A 23,165-nucleotide genomic window follows, 5' to 3' on the forward strand; every position below is an offset into this window, starting at 1 on the left:
CACAACACCGGGAGTACATATTTTGACGTCACTTAATATCACTCAGCTGGAAATTTGGAGACAAACAAGAAGGATCAAAGACAAAAAACAGGTGTTCTAAATTTCTAGAACTATTTTCGTCAGCAGCAAAATATCGTATGATGATGTCATTAGCACAATGGCCACCAATGAAACTGCACATTGCTGCTCATGAAAGTAGCGATGACGTTATTCTTGTAAAGCAAGTCAAGCTCCGAAAATAGCAGTAGCTGGCTTCGAACAAAAAAAGAAGTATATTTGGAGTGGCGTTGGATTGGGAGTTGGATAACAAATAGGATAGGGTGACTGAGAGCTGGCACTTAACGGTGAAAATACAAAGAATAGTCATATAACTTTGAAGTAACAGTGACAAAGTGTCGTTTTACATTTTTGTATGATTTTTTTTTTGCATAAATTGTTTTGTTTTTAGGCAGACTGTCGACTGAAACAATACTTCAAGCTGGATTTACCCACCTTGACCTAGTCTGAAAAAGAGGCAAATCAAAGCTGAAACACTCTAAGAAATGACCAGATAATGTATACCAATGCTTGTTATCATATTTAATGTCAACAGGACTTTCAAGATAAATAAAAGCTAATTTTTCTCAATTGTTTCGGATGCTGTAATGCAGACTGCCAGTTGTGCTTTGTCGCTAAAGCTGCTAAGGCATCTGAAGCAGTCTATGTCATGTGCTGAGGAGTCAGGACAGGCTGTGATGGTTTGATATTGATATGATGGTGTGCAATTGCAGCACCACTTTGAATCATTCCTCAAAACTCAGCAGTGATGTTGATGCATTTGACCTGAGATGATCATTCCGATCCTTTTAATGGACTTGGACTCTACAGGTGTTTGCACAGAGATATGACAATAAATCATGAATTATCAGCTGTCATCTGTAAGGTGACTGACTGTTACTTCAAACCTCCTGGTGGCTATCATTGGAACTGAGAACTCTGCTGAAAATATTGCTCTTCTTGCACAGGTCCTGACCTTTCCATAAGAGCAGCCGAGATGCCACAGAAGTATGATGTGGATGATGAGCCTATCGCTCAGCAAACTGTGCCCTGCCAAGGGCTGAGAGAGGAACTGAAAACCTGCATCATGAATAGTCCATGTGTCAAGGTGAGTAGGGAAGGAAGGACTGTAGTGACTAGGGTATTTTTTTGTTACTTTTCATGTAAAGTAGTGTGACTCTGGTATTTTTTTGTCACTCTTAGGGCAACTGATCGATATTTTGTATCTATCAGTAAGATATAGCAATTGATAGTATTTTGGTACCTACTCTTGTTGTCAATGAAGATAGGGTGAATTCTGTCATTAATTTGACAATCATGCGTGATATCAGCAGTCAGAAGCTGAGATACTCTCTGCTTGTCTCTAGTGATTGATGAAGTATATAATAAGTCAGCGATCGCGTAGTTCGCGATCGCCCATTCACGTCCCCTCTCTCTCTCCGCCGGCAGGGCGGCCGCCTGCCCAAGGACTGTCTCACCCACCCGGATCACACCGTCCCCGACGAGTGCCTCCAGCTCAAGTGGTCCTTCTTCGAGTGCAAACGGTCGCTGGTGAGTACGCCATTGTCTTCCTGATGTCTGAATCCACATCCTGCTGGCGTTTGTTCATCACTTTATCGTAAAACGTCGTTGGGCGTGGGCAGTAGCGCCACCTGAATAGAACACAGCTTCGGTCGTTCACCAGAAGGTGGCGTAGTTGTCGCCTTTACCGCTCCGATATCATAGCATAGTGGCTCGGCTCCATAAATGAAGCTGCTTGGCTTTCAAATTCTGATCAGGCTCTCTACCTAGTAAGGATGCTGCTTAAAAATAACATTTTAATAGCTATTTTCAGAGCTGTTATTACTTTAGAATACTCAATCATTTAACTTTGACAAGGGACAGTGTTTTCATGAGGAATGATTCCCCTAAGTTTCCTTGCCGTGCCTCCCAGCCTTTTGCACCACCATTTGTGCCGGTCCTCAATTCATCATTGCTTTTTATGAATTAATCCCGCCGTATTATTTTACCTTGTTCGACAAGATTGCGAGTTCCGACTTCCGAACTCGCTAACTCCATCCACCCAACTCCGTGGTTTGTGTTAAAGGTTCCGTTCCACTCCATCCCATGTTTCGGCTTCCGCCATGCGTCATGCTCCTGATGATGTTTATGGAGGTTTCGTTTTCCTAATATCGGATCGGCCTCGGATTCCAGCTGTTTTGTCGAGAATCTTGGCTCCGGTCAGGTCTTTATTTCGCCTTGTTCGATGTCATTATGTTCCACAGTTCCTCGAGGTCCTCGTACCACATTCAGTCAGGTTTTTTCCTCTGTCATTGTCTGATTTTTTTTTCGAACTCCAAGCTATACCTTAGCCTGAAGTGTAGCATTTTGCGCACTTTTGCACATTTTTACTTAAATACATTCCGTTTGTTTTCATGGACACGGGTTGATCCGACCATATTCATTATTCATTCAGTCCATATTCATTATTCATGTTTGCTTGTTCCTAACTTTTTCCGGGGAATCATGGTTGAAAGTGAAACAACAAAGCAGTGTGGAGGGGTATCTTCTCACCTTTTCATTGTTTCTAATGACTTTCTTTCTTTGTTGCAGCTGGATGCTCGGCAAAGGTTTCGCGGTCGCAAAGGCTACTAGATTTATTATCTCGTCGATAGTCTTTCTTTTCAGTTACGCAAACGATCGTATGAAATTGGCGTCTGATTGCTTCATGTCGATCTTGGCGCCGAAGATTGCTGCTCGTGTCGTGTGTCGAGAGTGTCGAGAGGGGCTGGACTTGTCGTTTTCCAAGCGATTCAGTCCGTTCGGTGATGCGTGACTTGGGTGCCTACCTGTGAATTCGAGTGAAACTGTGAGGGGTAGTCAACGGAACTGTTGGAAATCGTGATTTGTTTGTGTTAAATATAGTTAGCGACATTTGTAAATGCTGCATTACATGTCCTCTGGTGCTATGCTGAGATAGAGCCCGGCTGACGAAGTTGAAACATATTCTATTCGCTGGAACTTAACATTCACTCAATTTCACCGCATTTCTGGCAATTCCTGATGCTTTTGTCATGGATCATCAAAGCGGCGCATGACATTAATATAAGCTTTGATATCATATTACAAAGCTCACTATCGCTTGGTGATACGGCGGTCTACTTGTGCCGTTTATTTCAAGGATATTAATGTCGTGTTGGGTGAATATCAGCCAACTTACAACACGGGTCAGTCAACGACCGGCCAGACTAAGCCGCTGTCCCACAGTTGGCTAATGTGTTTGTCGAAATACACCCCTCCGCCCCCTGTTCGTAATGCCTAGTTACGGGGATAGGATTAGCCATCTCATTAGGGAGTTGCACTATGTCCGGAGTCGGACACGTTCAGCCGAGCAACAGCGTCGTCATGGCAACCAGACAATCCGATCACGCAAACCTGCATGTCCGGGACCGTGCCAAATAAGCACCTCCCGGCTCCCGTGGAGGAGGTCATTGACATTGTAATACTTCCTGAGCTTTTTATCGAATACGGATGATGCTCCTTCGTGCTCCTTTTGAATTAGCCCTATTTAGCATATACGACCTGATGTGTAGCTGATTATGTAGTGCTTCAACGATCGAATTTACGGAAGTCAGTTTTTTTCTGGGAATGTCAACGAATAGTGCACATAGTTTAATAACGGTGTTGGACATACGAAGACACCTAGACTGCTCAACTTAATAAAGCCTCGTTTGAACTCGGGTGCGCTTGACATTAGAAGACCGTTCCATCAAGTTCAGGTGATGACTACTTTTGATACACAAAAATTGATGTTCGGCGGGAGTGGCAGCGTCTGTGTGAGATAAGCTAGTCGCTGACTAAAGCGACACGAATGAGGCTTTACCAGGTCGAATGTTGCTGGAGCTGTGAGTTCGATATCAAAGAGTTTATTTTATGCGACTGTGAATTTGTATCCGCGAGGAATTAAAGGAATGAGGAAACTTTAATCGTACTGAGAGCATATGTGGTGTCGTTTGAGATGCGCAGGAAAGAGGCAGGTATCTAGGTAGGTACTTATCATTGCTTGCTTAAAACGTATAATTGAATTCGGAATGGCCAAAATAATCCACCAAAAGGAAACAAGATCGGGCAACTAATAAATTAATTTGTGTGAATTTTCAGCGGGCTTAACTTCATGAAACCAGCCAATGCCAGTATTCGTGCCGCGTGCGAAACTAAGCTAATTCAAGCACGAAAGGTTATTTGTCTGGTCCTATTCCTTTGCCTTTTGTACGGTGTGTATAGTCTTGTGTTGGAGTATGAGCCTGATATAATTTAAGAGTATTAGGATGGGGGGATCGCCGTAAAATTTGTTACCTTTCTCGCTGGGCGGGAAAGACAAAGCTTCCTCGGAGCTCGGAATTCAGCCTGTCCTGAGCAGGCTGTCTCAATTCGTGGTTTCGTGTTTGCGTGAAGCCGGTGGAACATCAAATAATTAGTTCGTGGCTGTGGGTTGTGTCGGCGGAAAATACGGCTGCAGCCTGGCGGAAGGAACTAATTGGTGTGGACGTCAGAGCCCCCCCCCCCCCCCCCCCAGCGCATAATGCTGATTGTGGCGCCGAAGTTGAGCCATTTGAAAACGAAAAGTCTGTCTGCTACAATTGAATTCTCTGTGATATCAAACAGAGTGTATCAACATTGTGGTCTCTCGGAGACTGGTGAGGCATAATTCCATCAGTCGTGCAAAATATGACAACCGGTCAATATGCTTTCAATAAGCACCTTGAGCTTGTTACTATACCTCTTCGTTCTTCATACCACGAGTAATGTAATGATCCCTCTGTTTGTTGATATGTCCCCAAACTACCAAGCACCAGCTGTTTGAGGTTGGCACAAGTGACTATTCAAGTGACACCTGCCCCAAGATGACCACTGTGACCGCTCAGGTGACACCCACTCCCCAACCCTCCCCCATTGGCACCGGATCACTGAGCCTCGACCTTGAGGGTGCGCGTGGCTCTGGCGTGCGGCGGCCGGGCCAGGTCGGCCGAGGTCAGCGCGCGGCTAGCCGGGGGCGGCGCCTGCGCGTCGCTCCGTCGATGCGCGGCGCGCCGACAGAGCGCTGTTCGTCGGTCCCGGCAGCGGCGGCGGACCGCGAGCGGCCGAGGGCGGCGCCGAGCGAGCCCGCAGAGCCGAGCTGAGTCGCTCTTGGCGAGTCCCAAGCCAAGCCGAGTCGCTCTGGGCGAGCCCCGGGCCGAGCCGAGCCGAACTCCGAGCGAGCCCCGGCCCAAGCGTGGCAGGGAGCGTGAGAGAGTGATCCGGAGAGTGAACTGTGAGTGAGTTGGAGGAGTGAGTGAGCTGCCGAAATGGGGAGACCTCCGGCGCCGGCCGTACTGCTGCTGACACTGGGAGCCGCGCTAGTGGCCGGTGAGTAACGCCCTCCTCTCAGAAGTGAGCGGTTGTATCCGGCCAATATTACGTATCCGGCGTAACGCTGACGGGATGATAGTCTCAATCGGGGAGCAATGGATCACTCGTGGTCGCGCTTCGCTGTAGCGCTGCAGCGTTTCATTAGACTGTGAGTGGAATTGTGTTCAGATCGTTTCACCCTGTTGGCATTACGCCTGGATGAAGCGAGCGGTGAGCTGAAGCCGGACATTGAGACGGAAGTGTGTTTTGACGGAACGGCGGGCGCTACGTAGTAGGTATTTTAGAGGAAGTGCAACAAAAACGTTGGCCTTGGAGCCGTGAAACGCAGAATGTCGCGTCCGGCTTTATTTCTGGATGGGTCCGGTGATATCTGGTTAAAGAAACTAAATCGATTGGATAATGTATATAGCTGTTACATTTGGTGTCGGTTAAATAATCGGTGGGTGTTAAACCATGAATGAGGCCCGAAGCAGATAGAGCTCCATTTCAGGGCAGCTGACACCGTGAAGTTTTCTCATGTGGTTATAATTATCCGTTTGTCCTAGACTGGCTCGATCTGCTGTTGCATTCACGGGCATGCTAGACGTAATGGCGATCGGAGGAAGTTTATAGCCCGTCTACCACACTAAAATGCAATCGACTGCATTCTGTAACCGCGCTCCATAGCCAGCACGGGTTACGCCGTGCCCGCGTTAGGTCTCGCCGCAGTCCCCTGAGGACCAGCGGCGCAGCCGAGGACCAGCTACCCCCCCCCCCCTACTGGTCCGTCAGGGCGTGGTCAGAGGCACTAAGAGCGGGCAATAACACATCGGTCACGGCGAGTGGGGCATCCATCGTCACCGGCCCGCCTCCTGCACATTACCGTGGTGGCCGGCTCGGAAATGTTGCAATACATACACGAAGCGTTTCGTGACACTGCAGTGCAGGGAATGCAGGATCGTGCAACATATTAATTTGCGATGAAATATGCATTTACTGGAATAGTTGTTCTAATTGAATAATTGATGTGTTGCGTGGAATGGATAATAGCGTATGTGCAATTATCCATACCTACGTGTCATCCTACCCTTTTTTCCTGGCGTAATGCGGGGGCTGATTTTGCACTTAGGTGGTCAGTGGACTTTCTATTTTGGGACATGACCATTCCCATGCAAATGAAGCCCTCTGATCTTTATAATAGCACCCTACGCGCACGTGCATTGTTCTGGTATCGACCCCGGGCGCCCGGTCGAGTGTCCCGGCCTGCCCTTTGCCGCGCGACATTCAGCGGTCCGCGATTTCGGCTAAAGTTCAGCGGCGGTTATGAGGACCACTCGGCCAGCTTACGAGCCGGAGATAATGAGACAAGAAAGCTGGCTGGCTCAGTGGTGGGCAGTTCGGCGGCAGTTGGGCGGCCGATCTCGGGAAGATTGCCAGCTCGCTCCTCAGTCGAGCGGTGAACGCCGTGCGTTTACACGGCTATCCAAACTGGGTGAGATTTGCGGAGATGTCGCGGGGTGTCCGCGGTCGTTTGGGTTGATATAGTCGTATAAACGAAAATGCGATGGTCGTGGCAGGTTTGTGGTGCGCTATGGATGGCTACTAGTTCAACATATTTTGTTTTATACGCAGTGTTATTTCCAGCAGTGACATTGTTTCATTTGGCGTGATTAGTGATCTGAAAACAAGATGACTTCCATAATCAGTGGCTCATAAATACACGAAATCGAGGTTAATAACTTGACCTCCATAGATTATTGACCTGCCAGTTTCCTTTTCTCTTTCTGTCTCTCCTTTCCTCTCTTCCCTCCCTTCCCTCCCCTCTCTCCCCCTCCCTCTCATGGCCCCACTCCGGCGATCTTTTCGTCCGCTCACGTCCACGGCTTGGGTCGTGCTCGACCGAATCTTGCCTGCAGTTCGGAATCTGAGTCGGACAGAATGCCGCCAAGTTCTGAGTGGACTCGGTCAGGGAGCGTTTCTCGGAATTGGTGCCGCTCGTTCCGGCGGCTGGGTTCGGCCGTGTCGGTGAAGTGCGCCCCCGCGGCGCCCCCGCGGCGCCCCGGGCGCCATGTATCGACTGGCTCGGCGGCGGCGCAGACGTGACCGGTGACGTCAGAGGTCGTTCGTCAGCCGGCGTCAGCGAGTCGGCGCCCGAGGGGGGTAGGGGTCTGACCGGGTTTGACCTGTGGGTGTTCCTACCGGCCGCGGCTGGAAGCGACGCGGTACGCTGGACGGAATTCCCGTGGATGGATTTGCTCATGGTTATTTTTGCAATATCATCTGCATTCTTCCCTGCAAGAACTGTGAGGCTGACGCATGACGGCAATATTTTATTCTCCCAGCTTTCTCTGTGATTCATGACCAGGAGTCGACTCAGCTCCTTGATGTTGAACATTCATTTTTCCTCCGACCGCCGCGGCTTGCCCTAACACCGCTGAACTGTTTGAGGACACCGACACATCAGCGAACCGATGGTTCCTCTCCTGCTAACGATGGCGACAGAACGCTTTTGTAAACCTACAGTCCTCTGAGTGTGGAAAGTGTCATTGCCTGTCGACAGTGGTCCGACGATTGTTATCCTCCGAGTAAGAACCATAGGCCACACCGAGGCCACCACCTCTGAGTGTGGAAAGTGTCATTGCCTGTCGACAGTGGTCCGACGATTGTTATCCTCCGAGTAAGAACCATAGGCCACACCGGTCTCTGCGCCGCGACTTCGTCAACACTCTGCACAGTTTTGTGGCGGTATGAGACGGCAGTCAAGACGGCGGCTCATGAGTCCCATTTTGTCTGGGCTCGTGTCGGCAGTTCACTCCCGTTTTGTCTGAGCTCGTGTCGGCAGTTCACTCCCGTTGGGCGGTCGTTTCGCTTATTGCCGGTCCTTGGTGCTGGCGAGTAGACTCCGTGATGGTTCTGACGATGATATGATGTGGTGTGATGTGATGATGATGTGATGAGGGGGCGCTCGGTGTTGTCAGACGCACTAAAACGCTGAGGGAGTGTTTGGGACGAGTGAAACGCGTCTAAATTGACAGCGCTAGACGTGAGAATTACGTCATCATTGCAGTTGACACGATGTCGTCTTGTTTAAAACGCATTCGTGTTGATCGGTGGTTTCTTTGTAATGTTTCATTTTGCAGCCAAGAGCTTAACCCTCGCCCGTAAACGGTGTTTTGCCACCTTCGCCCATGCAGGGGGGGGGGGGGTTGGTGCGACCCCCCCTGGCGTTTGAAAACGGAGCGTTGTAGAGCTTAGCGGAAAAGACCAACGGATTGCTCTCAACGAGATCTCGCGATTGGTGGTATATTTTTTCGGTCCTAGGTCAACATTTGACCTACTTATGACCGGTCAAAAGTCAAATTTTCGGAAAAATCTAACTTTTTCAGATTTCCGCGCCGATTGCGGCAAAACGGTAAGAGATATCGACTTGAAACCTTCACTATCGTGATCCTTGATCAATTCTCTATCGTTTGGTGTGTATTTCGATGTCATAACTCTAAAAATGATGCGTTGGGAGCATCGGAACTCGGAAGTCTGCAAGGTCATTTGTGCATTGGGTCACGTCAGGCGTGTGACGTCACTGACCTGACCCTGACCCAAAATGAACTACAAGAAACAACTGACGATGCCTGAAATGGATAGCAAATTCGAATTCAGGGCATCAAAATACCCCGAAAAGGCATACAAGTGCCAGAAGTCATTACAGGTCAACCGAGGTCACTGACCTGACCATGACCTTTAGTAACCTTGAAAAGGTCAACGGACATTGTGCCAATGTCAAATCAGCCAGGTATGATTCTAAAACAATCCATCAGTGTGTCAGGTCAGTCGGCATTTATACCATTGTGAAACAATCTCCAATTTAGCGTAAATCTGGCCGGAGGTTGTTCCCTTTATGACGTCATAACTCCATGACCTGACATGACCTTAACAATTTTTTTTTACCAAAAGTTGCGCAAAGGATGCCCCAAAGGGTAGGTACTGAAAATTTGAGCAGGCTATCTGAAACGGTTCGGCGTGTAGCTAAGAAAAACCTCAGGGGGGGGGGGTTGCACCAACCCCCCCCCCTACATGGGCGAGGGTTAAGGGACTAGACATTGACCACTTCTCTATTGGTACTTACTTCACTCTCGTAACAACGTCATTACGAGCTTATTACTGCCCATGAAAATATGAAAGACTTATGAATGTTACGAGAAAGATTGTAATTGCTGCATTGTGTATAACGAAATTGTCACTTGCTGTTTTTTATATTTTTTCGTGGCCCGTTGGCAACGTTAGCTTTGCGGCTTCTCAAGCATTCCAGACTAAATAAATTTGTGATCGTGTTCTTGGAAAAGTCAATAAAACTTATAAATGGTTAAAGGTAGTGTGCCAGCTTTCTTGGACCGTATGGAGTTAATGGCCCAGATAAGGAGAACCGGATTTTTAGAACTTATCCATACCTTCAAAACTCATGGAAACGTCTTAAATTCTTCAAATTTTGAGTACCCCAGTGCGAAATTCGCCCCGACGGGTTGTCGGTCGTACCCCAACCACATTTCACACCACGATGAACAATAAATGCACACACTGAAATCGCTATTACCGATATGCTCATCCAATCAAGTTTCGATAAACCCGTTCATCATCATCTCCTGCGGTTTCGAACACGCCTGTTAGGTGGCTTCTGATGCTCGTCGAGGTCGGAATTTCCAAATACGCGTGGTGCGTCGGGCCGCGCGCTCTGACTTCGGCCAAGAAAAATGCGTCAGCTGATCATTGTCATTTCTGCCACTTGCGTGTGGTGAAATGGGGTCATAACTTATAAGACGGCTTTTTCATATCAATTATTTTACATAAAATCATATTTCAAACCATAAATAATGTTCGACAGCCAAATAAAAGAAACAATACCAATACGGGCTTACAGTTTAAGGCTCGACATTGTGTTGTCTACGATTAGACAGCTGATAACTCATTCCCGTACGTCGTATGGTCGTAACACTATAATGACCTTTGCTTATTGTCACAAGTGCGCCGCATTCGCGATTGTTGCCCGACGCCTGTTTGCAGGTGAGCCCACTACAGTTGTTATACATATCTAAAAACCGAAAAACTTTTAGGCGAAAAAGGCACTATTCCAGGCCCATTTTTGATTTTTTTTTTGCGATATTAGGTAAAAACAGAAGCTTCTTATCCTAGGAAAAATAAAATGGGAAATCTTTCAAAGGTGGCACACTTCCTTTAAGGGAGCACTACGCTGCTATGAGCACCACGTTACTAGTTTGCTATTAGATTTTATATTGTTTTACATACATCCTGGTTGTTCATGCCCTGCGGGCTCCGCGTGTATGATTTTCCCATGGAAGCGTGCGAATCGGGTTTGTGGTGGAAAACTTGTCAAAACTACTTCAGATCCTGTTCGTAGTTGATCGCCATTCGCAGGTAAAAGGAAATGTTCTATTTTATCGACGAGCATAGCGCAGCCCGGGTGTAAAGGTGTGTGGCTACATTATTCAGCTCCCTGTCGTGGCCAATCGTTTGATCTATGAACGAATCAGTCCAATCTGATACACTTCTGTCAAGTTTGCAGTGTTACAGACGAGTCCCAGGAGCGATAAAGCGCCCCTTCAAAGTGCTGTCGTGGTCTATCATGTAGTGTATGGCTCACTAGGTACCGATTTTCTACTGACGTTGCATTGCCGCTGGTCTAATTGTAGCCACCATCGATTTTAGTATCACATTGACGTCATATGGTTATAATGGGCAGTTTGTCATAAGTACCCACACATTTAGCAGTGAAATGTCAGCCTGGCTCAGTAAGTAGTACCATGTAGTACCGTATAGTCGGACGAATGTTCACCGGCGGTGCAATGTATTCGATCTTTGAGCGCAAGGTTCGTGGAACTCAAATGATGGTGTAACTACGGTGACCTTATACATTAATAGGTACTTGTGTGGCATTTTATCGCCAAACAAAAATCATTCAACAGTTGTGACTAGCGGGCCTCAAGCTGAATCTAGCAAATCTGTATGAAGCCCACACGATCCTAATTCACCAGCGACCCATCCTGTTCTTGTTTATATCACTGCCGCAGCAGTTAATGACTGTAAAACTCCATTCACGACCCTAACAGGCCAACAAAGGTCTCCCCTGGGTGCCGAGGGACGGACCCCTACCCTCTGCTGGGTATGTACCCCTCCCCGCTCAGCAAGGTCCCGCTACACTAATGAAGGACGCCCGGGGGCGGTCTCGGAAGGGGGGAGGGAGAAAGAGGCAATCGCCTGGACAACTGGGCGGCCCCACAGGCGGAACCATGGTCGGAGAGTCTTGAGGCATTGGGTCGTCTGCTGATCCAGTGGCTATGAATTGTCCTTTGAGCTCAGATGCTGTATCGAAATAAGTCGTCCAAAGTAGGCTAGTTTCGTAATAAATGTGATGCTCGAATTGTTTCGTCATGAACATTCATTTTGGTTACAAACTTCAGTCATTTCTAACGTTGGAAAACTTCCAATAAAGACAGAAAATCTCACTCGATGTCGGTCATTTTTCATTGTAACGGCGCTCATTTCGACGAACTGGCCGCGGTGTTAAGAACGATCCCCTTAAACTGAATAATTTCTCACCAGCCTGGTTTCAAGTTTCTGGCTAGACCTTTATTTCCCGGCTTGGTGCTTCTGCGACTGTCCACCGCTCTAGCTTTATTATACCGAGCACGACGGAGCGCATTCTGCTAAAACGGGCCGACACCATTTTCTGCAACTTGAAGCATTTGCATACGATTTCCATGTGTTATGGTCTATTTCAGGCCACGCCATCAACCTTGCACCAGGTGACGACGGACGGGTCGATTTCCTGGACTCTGGGGCTTTGCGGTCGGACGCCTCAGTGTCGAGTTTCTCCATTAGGCCCCACGTGGACTGCATTGGTGCCGCCGGCTTTAGCGCTGGAATTGCCGGTGGAGCTGCGCTGTTGCTGAGTTTCCCACGTCGACACCGGGCGGGCTATAGAGTTTCACCATCCATCACTTCTCTGGGTGGCTGGCGCGCCGTAGTGCGTTCCGAGCTGACGCCACTGCTCGCGTCCTTAGTTCGCCGGGCACTGCTCGTTTGCGTTGGTGGCATACCCTTGGGCATACCTCTTGTCTCCTCGCCTGCCGGCCTGTCCCGTGCCTGCCTGTCTTCCCTCCTCATGGTCTTTCTTGTCAGTCTCCCCACCTCTAATCACACTTTCACTAGCCTCCTGTCTGTTTCCGTTCGTTGCTTCCAGCCACGCCTATCTCCCTGTCCATCTCCGTCTCCCCGTCTCTCCTTTTTTCAACTTCAAACGTCAGCCAGTCCGTCCCATCGCCGTCAAACGCTGCCTGTCGCCTGTCGGTTCAAAAGCCACTCATTCGTTCTCCTGTCCATCACTGTCGAGCAGCGTGGTTCGGTTACCTCGCGAGCTCTCCTGTGTTCCCAGCCGCCCTCCCCGTCTCCCCAGCCGTCTGTCTCCCTGTCCGTCCGCCTCGTCTGTCCGTCCGTCCGTCTCGCTCGTCCGTCTGCTCGTCTTCCCGTCACCAGACGTCTTCCCGCGCCTGCAGGCCGTGACCGTGCCGCCTGCAGGCGTCTGATGGCACGTAGCAGGCGCCTCCGGCCGGCCGGCCGCCGCAGGGCCAGGTCGATACCGCAGGCGTCAGGTCGGCGGGAGCGGCGGACGGGCGGGCGGCGACCCGACCCCCGCGGCCACGGTCAGGGCCGAGGTCCGACGTCCGTCCCCTGCGCCGGGGTCGGACGGGCGGAGGAGGATCTCACCGCTCCTCCTCCTCCTCCTCCGCGGGAGTCAGAGCACCGCGCCGCGCTATCTCTGGCTTCCGAGGGAGAGAGTGGCTGGTCTTCTGGAGAGGCCGGGTCAATACAGCTCTGAAAGCCGCCGCCGCCTCCGCCGCCGCCGCCGCCGCCGCCGCCGCCTCCGTCCGCCGTCTCTGCGGCATTGCGCAGATGCGGATCTAACGCCCGGCCTAGAGACGATGAGACGCAGTCGACATTAATAACGCCGGTAATACACACGACGTCAATACAGTGCCGGGAGATAGGTATGAGGCAATGGAACGCCAGTGGGTAAATGATTGGAAGGGAGAGAGATGATTCCTTACAGAAGTTCTCGGATTATGTGCTGACGTGAGCCGTGCCGTGGCAGTGCTGAGGCCCGGGCTTTTGTGGCTGGTATGCTGGTCTTGATGGACAATAGCGCGTGAAATTGGAATTTCGCTCCGGCTGGTTGGGTAATACAAGTCGCGCCTAGGGTCAGGAGTGATGAATGGTTTCGGAAATAAAACTCACGCCGGATGTTCCTCTCTCGCGCTCTGGTGGCTACAGGTAATCGGCGGTAACTTCTTAGAATATCTTCGTTGGTTGGATCTTTGTTCAATTATTTATAAGAAAAAGTTTGATTTTACACATTTGTTATAAAGACATTAATTCCGAAAATAACTTTCCAGTATTGTGCAGCCCGAGGCCGTACTAATGTCGAATTCGTTTCGACTTTCACAGACCTTTAGCTCACTACTCTTTTCCCCGATTCATTGGTCGTCCGCGTCGCATGCCGTTCATTCGGTCGATGCTCCGTCATATGCCGGGGAGGGTCGGCCTCTCTTTCCACCCTCTCTCGGCCGGGTGCGGGGCGGATGTCCGTTTGTCAATAGGGCTGATGGTCCTCAGCTCTCCGGCCGTCACTGGACCCACAGACGACTGGACGATGGGGGCGGGCTCCGGTGTCACCCCGAGTCGCGGATATATGTGGGTAATGCGCTTACGCAGATATCCCGTGATAGACTCGGACGGGCGAGGATGTCGGACGGACGTTAGACGTGCGCCGGGTGCATGTAACCGGATGCTTCTGATGCCGAACTGACAGTCTGACATGAGCTGCCGAGGGGCTACCGCTATGCACGTGTCACTCTGAGGGGACGGAGGTGGGACTCTGACAAACGGTTCCCGGTTCCGGCGAAGCGCCTCGCTCGGCGGGCGGTGCCTCCCCCCCCCCCCCTGCTCCCGATCACAGCTAATGTATTCTGGACGGCCGGGGGAGGGGCGGCCGGCGGCATTGTGTCCTGTGACGACGAGCCGGCCGTACAAAGCGCGACGAGTCGGTAATGCGGCGCCGAGCGGAGGGCTTCCCGATCCGACCGAAATGGAGTGTCGGCAGTGACGGGATGACGCGCGTTTGACCGGGTTCTTATTGAGCTCCGGTGGTGACTGACGGCCCCGGAACAGGGGGAGGTGAAATAGGTGGCAGGCAATAGCGATGACCCGGGATTTATCCCTGCTCGGCTGCGCCGATAATGGTACGGGTTTCCTCTCGAGTTTTGCTAGTTTCTGACTCATCGATATTGGTGAAATATTCGATTGAATTATAATTCGACCGTAATGACTAGATATATACCTAAGTATGTTGCTTTGCATAGTAAATATTTGAATGTCTAAAGGAAGCAACGTTATGCATAAAGTGGCGTGCTTATGGCGTGCTTGCAAAAAGTGCCAACCGGCAAGTTTTTGCCTCGAGGAGCGGTGTCACCATCGTCACCATCCGTATCATCGCACGACTTCACCGGAGCCGTTTCGAGTCATCATTTAGATTCAACATTCCAGCAATTTTTCATCTCAGCCGTGTGCAGTTGAATCTCGTCGGGGTGTCAGAGTGACCACCACTGCCACGTTATGACTAATGAGATCTATGAATTGACGTCCAGACACGTCACCACACCTCTCTTTCCCACCTTTCCGGGGCGATCATCCCGACACCATCTACGTCCGCCACTCGGTGTGTCTGAGAACGGCGACACCTGGCCGCCGAGGGACTGGTGGCTGCGGCCGGCTCTGATGACAAACCAAACACTCAGCCGCCGCGGACGACGGGACGGCACAGGTGACGGCAGGGTGGCCGATGGCGGGATCGACGCGGCGACGGGGCCGGGAGGTACCGACGGTAGAGTTGGTGGGATGTTAGTGCGGCCAACGGACGGATAGGGTATTCTTCGGCATTTGCCTCCGCTCATAAATACCCGATGTCATGGCTGTATTCTGCAATCTTGTTGGCTGTCTATGATGAATCAGTTTGATGTCAATCAAGAAATTGATATATGATTTATCTGCTCGAAAAGAAATGCACTGTCGCAGAAAATATGCATGTGTCATTAGCGTGAACATCTCCAACGAACACTGTGTGGTGTGACACTCCGGAATTCCTCCTACCGAACTAATGACTCATGGGTAATAGTGTGACTGACCGTCTTATCGGCCGCCGCCGATAAGACCCGTTGAGGGCTCCAGCCGCGACCACGGCGCCCGGGGACGGGCACGCGCAAACAGGGCGGGCGGGCAATAACATGGGGAGCTCAGTCGGGGAGCGGCCGCGACCGCGAGAGGAGAGGAGTGACGCTGCGACACAGGGACCTACTCCACATTTGTGATGGAAGTGCGGAGAACAGTGCTCTGGCTTAGGAGAAGCACAGCCGGTTGTGTGTTGCACGGGTGCACGACGGATACGATAGAAGTGCGTTGGCCTAGTGGATCGAACAACAGGACAACGATAATGGAGATAGGAGGCGGACAGCAGGATGACAGGTGGCAGGTGGGCGCAGCGATAGGCTGCGGGGCGGGGAAGCCTCTAGGCAGCACGATGCTTGCGAGTCGAGCAGAGGGAGGGGAGGGAGGATGGGCACCTGCGCCGGGCGCCCATTCTTTTGGCCGGACACCACCATGTCAGGCGAGCAGGATCACGACATGGGTGCGAGCAATGGGTACGCGGCGGTAGGGAGGCCGCGGGCGCCGGGGGGAGGGGGGGGGGGGCGGCGGGCGCCTGGGGGGAGGGAGGGAGGGAGGGAGGGAGGGAGGGAGGGATCTGGCGCTGGATGGAGGCCACGCAATCGTCGACTTGGGTCGGATTGCATGGCGCGCGCGCGGTGGCGCCGGCGGGGGGGGGGCTATGCAATCGCCGACTTGGGTCGGATTGCAGGAGTCAGTGCGGAACAAGGTAAGTGGCGGCTGGGGCCGAGTTGCTAGGTGGCGCGCGCGGTGGCGCTGGACGGAGGCATGCAATTGTCGACTTGGGTCGAGTTGCATGGCGCGCTGCAATTGTCGACTTGGGTCGAATTGCAAGGCGTGCGCGCGGTGGCGCTGGACGGAGGCGTGCAATTGTCGACTTGGGTCGAGTTGCACGGCGCGCTGCAATTGTCGACTTGGGTCGAATTGCAAGGCGTGCGCGCGGTGGCGCTGGACGGAGGCGTGCAATTGTCGACTTGGGTCGAGTTGCACGGCGCGCTGCAATTGTCGACTTGGGTCGAATTGCAAGGCGTGCGCGCGGTGGTGCTGGACGGAGGCATGCAATTGTCGACTTGGGTCGAGTTGCATGGCGCCTGCAATTGTCGACTTGGGCCGAATTGCAAGGCGTGCGCGCGGTGGCGCTGGACGGAGGCATGCAATTGTCGACTTGGGTCGAGTTGCATGGCGCGCGCGCGGTGGCGCTGGCGGGGGGGGGGCTATGCAATCGCCGACTTGGGTCGGATTGCAGGAGTCAGTGCGCCTGGCCGGGTCGGAGTATCGTGCCGAACCGAACCGTCTTGTATTTCACGCTCCGCGAGACGGTTGGGTGTGTGCGCCGGGTTGATCGAGCTCGGCTGGCTATGGGTGCCGAAAAAAAAGCTAGTAAGTGTCACACTGTCGTACCGTGCGGCGATGGTATCCCGGCTGGTTGTGTGCGCCGGGGTAGATCGGATAGTCAGCGTCACGCCGATGTGAGGCCGGAAGCGTCATAGTTCATTAACTAAGTTCAATAAGTTTATCATTAGTTCACCAAATGCATCATACTGCAAACCCTTCGACTCGGCTGATCGCAGGGAGCGCTGTGGCACCAATTTGAAGCCATTTTGAAGCGCACACACAGTCTCATTGCGTGCCAAGTTATTCGTTCAAAAAAAAAATGTAGTCTGACCTCATTTGACCCGACCTTAGCGGTTGAAGCATAGGTACAAAATCACGCGTTGATGTAACTGAGGTGGTGCAACGCAGACGAGCTGAATCGGAACATATATCTTTCATATGTATAATTTGCAACATTCTTGCAAAATTTCTTCGAATGCGTCAGGTCGCTGGATGACCTCAGGTCAACCGCATTTGGAAGTGGAATGCATGTAACGGCACTCGAGGAATTTAGCGTGTCCCGGGAGTTGGAATCAAATCGATGAACAACTCTGGTTTTCATGGAAATGGCGTTTTCAGTGCCATTTTGACGATGTACCGTTTTGCGGCCTGGTGACCTGACCTGAGGCCAGCGGAACTCAAACTCCCAGGGCAAATGTCAAATGAATGCCCCTGAGTTGAGTCTCAATTTGGTGGCGCTGCGTGCCACGGCACTCGCACTATTAACGGAAACTCCGTTACGCCGTTGCCGCTAAAACAGTCCAATTTTACCCTGAGGCCGGTTTTGGGACCGGGTGAGCTGACATGGATGACGGAGACCTGAATTTGCAGGGAGGGTGCCGGGAGGTGGCCACGGAGGATATGCAAATTTGGCGGCGCCTTTTTTGCGCTATTCGCAAAAGAAAACCCTTGGGGATGTATCAACCCCTTCTCCGGTCGAGGTCTAAGCATGGCTGACTGTGTACGACGAGTAATTCGACCAAGAAAGTGTCACGCTGTTGTGCAGAGACGTTTGCCGGCTGGCCGTGCGCTCTGGGCGTTTCGACCTGGGCTGGCAGATAGCGGGCTGTGAGCGCCAGGTAGTCGAACTTGGCTGGACATGTGCGTCGGGTAGATCGAAATAGTCAGTGGCCCGCTGCGGTGCAGTGATGGATTCCAGGCTGGGTGCGTGCGCCGAACAGACCGCCCCAGTCAGTGTCACGCCGCTGTGCAGAGATGTATCGTATGCCGGCTAGCCGGATGCGCCGGGCGCCCCGAGTTCGGCTGGCTTTGAGCGCTGGGCGGATTGACATGGTGAGTGTCACGCTGACGTGCCGCGGTGGTTCCCGGCTGGCTGTGTCGACTGCGGTCTTCCCCAGGGCACGTATCAGCAAGAAGGCTCATGTTAGACCGTTTCCAACGCTATAAGTCGGAATGTAACTGCACAACTGCAGGTCGTCGCTGTCCCGTCGCGGCGGCGGCCGCCGCTTGTGATCCTGATAAGTCAGGCTTTCCATGAGCCTGATCCGTCCACCTATTATATCCCTCGCCCGTGTGCGGCGTTCTGGCGTCTAACGTGTGGGTAGGGGGCCGGTCGGTCCCCCTCCCCCTGACGTTCGGCTCCTGATTGGGCTGGATATTTGCGGAGGGAGAGAGCGTGCTGCCCGTAACGAGAGAAATCGATGACGTCATCAGAGTCCGTTAATGATTAAGAGATAGGGACCAAGCTAGTCCCACTCTGCACCTGAAGGGAATAAATTTCTTCAACACCGAAGACGCGGGGGTTGCGACCACGATAGATGGTGGTTTGTTAACCTGGCCGCAACTCGGCTATTTCAACTCAAACTAATGCTAAAGTGGGATGGTCATTTCAAAACTGCTTCGCGACTGTTCTTATTGCTGCTAAATTCGACATCAGCTCCAAAAACTACCCTGGAAGTATGTAAAACTCGTAAAGCGAACCCAGGTCATCAGACCAGTTTCGGTCGCCAATGGGACCTCATTAGGCTCCGCCCACGCGAGCCTCAGGGACGTCCCCCCAAACGGCCGACTCGTCTCGTCTCGTCTCGGCCGACGCCGGCTCTCCCCCAGCAAGACATTGAACGCGACGGTTAGTGCATGCATATGTTGGACCACGGCTGGTTTGACTGGATCCGCTTATACTTTGGCCACGTGGTGTGAGCGTCACATTTCTGTTGGTTTAGACCCGGCGTCGGCAAGGCGGTCTAGAGGACGTCAACAGCGTCAACATGTCGCCAACTGGTCGGTGCGCGCGCATGTCAGCACGGCCTCGGTATGGTATCGATATATACCTGGCGCAATAGCGGCACCTGCCAGTCATGCCCAGTTCCACGCGTATAGCCCAGCAGAAAGCAGCGCGGCAAACTCGCTGACTAGTGCTCGCGTCAAACGCGAAAGCCGGAGATGAGGGGAATCTGTGGACACAGTGGTGCTATTTGCTTACGGCCTGGACGGCCGTAGCGGTGATAAAGCTACACCGCCGACAAACCGACTAACAAGGGAGGGACCAGGGCCTGGGACGGACGGAGAGGAGAGGAGAGGAGAGGAGAGGAGAGGAGAGGAGAGGAGAGGAGAGGAGAGGGAGAGAGAGGAGAGAGAGGAGGGAGAGGAAGAGAGAGAGTGAGGGAGAGAGGAGCGAGAGAGAGAGAGAGAGAGGGGGGGTGCGGCGACATGGATAAGCGAACGTGCGGCCGAGCGGGCGGACGCGCGGAAAACGACCGGGCGTGGCTCTAACGCACACCGCGGCGCCGGCGCGGCGGGCCGATCAGGCAAGTGCAAACAGCAGATAGCCCGGCACGGCAGGCTGTGGTACGGCGATTAAACAGTCTTAGGCGTGACTTCGGGGGGCGTATTCATAATTAGACTCGTACATAATCTTACGCAGTCATAAACTGGACACACCTATATAACCGCATGTACTTACCTTCTGCTCCGTTGGCGAGTTTGGCGTCTTGTTATCGATCGTGATATGAACGATAACACGATTTGGGTGCAGGCGGCCATTAACAGCCAATACTGGACAACAGATTTGGGGAGCGAACGGTATGAGACACCCAAATCAGTAATAGGGTCCACCTATTCGGTATTAGGGTCCCCTAATAAAGTTTAGTGGCCCCTCTGGAGTGTGAAGACCAGCTGGGTCGGAGGTGGGTTGGGGAGCGGCAGTCCGTGGGGAGGGGCGAGGGCGGGGAGGGCGAGGGAGGAGACGAGAGGACAGACGTCAGTCAGTGAGAGGGGACGACGGTGACAACAGAGGCGGGCCGCGAGTGGCGCGTCTGGTGGTGTGATTGCGCGTGTGTGGTAGGATAGCGTGCGTGTGCTGGCATCACGCAGCCTCTATCGTGCACGGTACGGTGGTGAGAGCCAGAGCGGGACGCGGACCATGGACTCCGCGCAACACTACGGACCCGGCACCGTTGGAATGGCAGGTGGGTCCGGTCCGCCGGTATCTGCATCGTAACCACGTGCTGTGTGCAGTGTCGTTGGCTGTATGTATCGTGTTCGGCGACTGACCTGGGAATGTTAGGTCAGTTCGGTACCAGGCCTGGCAGAGGCCGGTTCGGACAGAGGCCGGTTCGGTGAGGCCGGTGCGGACAGAGGCCGGTTCGTGAGGCCGGTGCGGACAAAGGCCGGTTCGTGAGGCCAGTGCGGACAGAGGCCGGTTCGTGAGGCCGGTGCGGACAGAGGCCGGTTCGTGAGGCCGGTGCGGACAGAGGCCGGTTCGTGAGGCCGGTGCGGACAGAGGCCGGTTCGTGAGGCCGGTGCGGACAGAGGCCGGTTCGTGAGGCCGGTGTGGACAGAGGCCGGTTCGTGAGGCCGGTGCGGACAGAGGCCGGTTCGTGAGGCCGGTGCGGACAGAGGCCGGTTCGTGAGGCCCGTGCGGACAGAGGCCGGTTCGTGAGGCCGGTGCGGACAGAGGCCGGTTCGGCGAGGCCGGTTCGGCGACTGACCTGGGAATGTTAGGTAAGTTTGGTACGAGGCCTGGCAGAGGCCGGTTCGGATAGAGGCCGGTTTGGTGAGGCCGGTTCGGCGACTAACCTGGGAATGTTAGGTCAGTTCGGTACGAGGCCTGGCAGAGGCCGGTGCGGACAGAGGCCGGTTCGGTGAGGCCGGTGCGGGCAGAGGCCGGTTCGGTGAAGCCGGTGCAGACAGAGGCCGGTTCGGCGAGGCCGGTTTGGCGACTGACCTGGGAATGTTAGGTCAGTCCGGTGCGAGGCCTGGCAGAGGCGGGTGCGGACAGAGGCCGGTTCGGTGAGGCCGGTGCAGACAGAGGCCGGTTCGGCGAGGCGGCTCGGTGACTGGCCTGGGAATGTTAGGTCAGTTCGGTACGAGGCCTGGCAGAGGCCGGTTCGGACTGCGGCCGGTTCGGTGAGGTCGGTGCGGACAGAGGCCGGTTCGGCGACTGACCTGGTAATGTTAGGTCAGTGCGGTACAGGCCGGGCAGAGGCCGGATCGGCGACGGACCTGGGAATGCGAGGTTCGCACGGCGGGCGACACGACGGGGTCTGAGTGACATGGCTTGGATACGTTAGGTCAGTTCGGTGCGTGACCGGGCAGCGGCCAATTCAGCCCTGACCTGGGAACTTGGATCGGGCCGGTGGGCGAGCGGGTCATAGGTGACCGCAGGGGTGAGCGGATAATGCCCCGCGGCTTTACTTGGTAATGGATCGGTTTGAGGTTGGCCTGGTATAACGTACGAGCAGACTCGTATAATGGTCTGCCCGGCGAGTGGGTTTGGCGGCATTCTCCCACGACACGGTCAGAGCGGCTCGGCGTCGGACGCTGGTTGCGGCGCCAACGGGCGTCGGTCAACGGGCGCGGCACGCCGCAGACGGCCTGTCACCGTCTCGGGATCCGCTGGTTTATGTCCACAGCTGGTTTATGAGCGCAGGTGTCCTTTTATGGCAAACCGTATCCAGCGCCGTCCGGGGCCGTCGCGAGGCGTGTTATATGACCGTTGGCTGACCGCCGAGCCGGGCCGGCCGAGGCGGGGCGGCGGCTCGGCGGGGTCGCCGCCCTCGTTGGGCTCGGACGGTCAGCTGGGAGGAGGACTCCCCCCCCCGCCCCGGGGGGAAGGGGAAGGCGGGACGAGTATGACAGTCCTGAGACAATACACGGACCGTCGTAATGGCGAGCGAGTCGCCCGGGTTCCCGGCCATGAGAGGCATCCGTGTAACAGTAACGTGCCCATATAGTGGCGGTAACGCGTGAGTTGTTCCGAAATAGTCTGACACCGGGCTCCCGCCGGGCCTATGAGGCGGGTCAGCGTTGCTATATTGCGGTCTGTAGACGGTACGGCCTGATTGGCGTGCCGGCTTCCGATGACACGCTCACTTACTTCGTGGGACATATGAGACGTGATGGACTAGCAGTGGCCAGCGCGCGGCAGTCTCTGGCAGCAGTGAGACGCCTTCATCTACAGTGGGGGCGGCCAATGGCGGTCGGGATACCCCCCTAACCCAGCGGCCGCGTTCCGGGGCTACGAGCACCGGGGCGGTGGGGCGGAGCCCCGCCGGCAGGAGCTCGACATATCCGCTCTTCGACGGCTGAAAACGCGTTTGGGGTCGTTATTTTCATCGGTCTTGGACCAGCGGTGCGTGTGGGTTGCATGCATGTTAGCGTTTTACGGCGGCCTGCGGAGCAACGAATTCCTTTTTCACCGATCACGGACGGCGTCTATATGGACGGCGTCTATATGGCGATGGGTACTTCACACCCATTGGCATCAAGAGTCCGGGTCGGCATTCAAACCAGCCGGCAGCGTGGACCGTCGACCTACGTTGAGCTCCCCACAACGGGCACGTCTACCTGTCCGGTGCGGGCCATGCGCCTGTACCACCAGGCAGGGGCTGCGGCAGACGGGGCGCCGCTCTTTACCCTGGATTCGGGGGCAGTGCTCACGCGGCGCAGTTTGAACAATACTTTTCGCCTCGCGCTCGGACCCGGGTTCTCTTCTCACTCCCTAAGGAGTGGTCTGGCCAAGACTGGCGCGGCGGCGGGAGTGTCCGACTCGGTACTGGATTGACTGGCGTGCGCACTTACTTGTGGGCCATAATTTGTATGAGACGGGCGGGACTAGCAGCGGCCAGTACCTGGCAGCA

The 23,165-nt window shown here is 53.7% G+C and overlaps 1 protein-coding gene across 7 annotated transcripts; it reads left to right on the top strand.

Annotated features, from left to right (window-relative positions):
• The first annotated feature begins 191 nt into the window (after positions 1-191).
• Positions 192-2,957, top strand: LOC122382528 (cytochrome c oxidase assembly factor 5-like). 7 transcript variants are annotated; one of them, XM_043367975.1, is made up of 4 exons: positions 192-305; positions 1,003-1,144; positions 1,486-1,587; positions 2,629-2,957. In XM_043367975.1, the coding sequence occupies exons 2-4, from the start codon at positions 1,034-1,036 to the stop codon at positions 2,668-2,670; spliced, it is 255 nt and encodes an 84-aa protein (XP_043223910.1). In that variant the 5' UTR covers positions 192-305; positions 1,003-1,033; the 3' UTR covers positions 2,671-2,957. The 7 variants fall into 7 exon arrangements, with proteins under 7 accessions (XP_043223910.1, XP_043223915.1, XP_043223909.1 ...); XM_043367980.1 differs by having other exon boundaries at positions 223-270; positions 1,005-1,144; XM_043367974.1 differs by having other exon boundaries at positions 246-320; positions 1,005-1,144.
• Positions 2,958-23,165: the final 20,208 nt, after the last annotated feature.

This window comes from Amphibalanus amphitrite, unplaced genomic scaffold (genome assembly GCF_019059575.1).
Source record: "Amphibalanus amphitrite isolate SeventyFive unplaced genomic scaffold, NRLGWU_Aamphi_draft 000142F_arrow, whole genome shotgun sequence".
Taxonomy (NCBI): domain Eukaryota; kingdom Metazoa; phylum Arthropoda; class Thecostraca; order Balanomorpha; family Balanidae; genus Amphibalanus; species Amphibalanus amphitrite.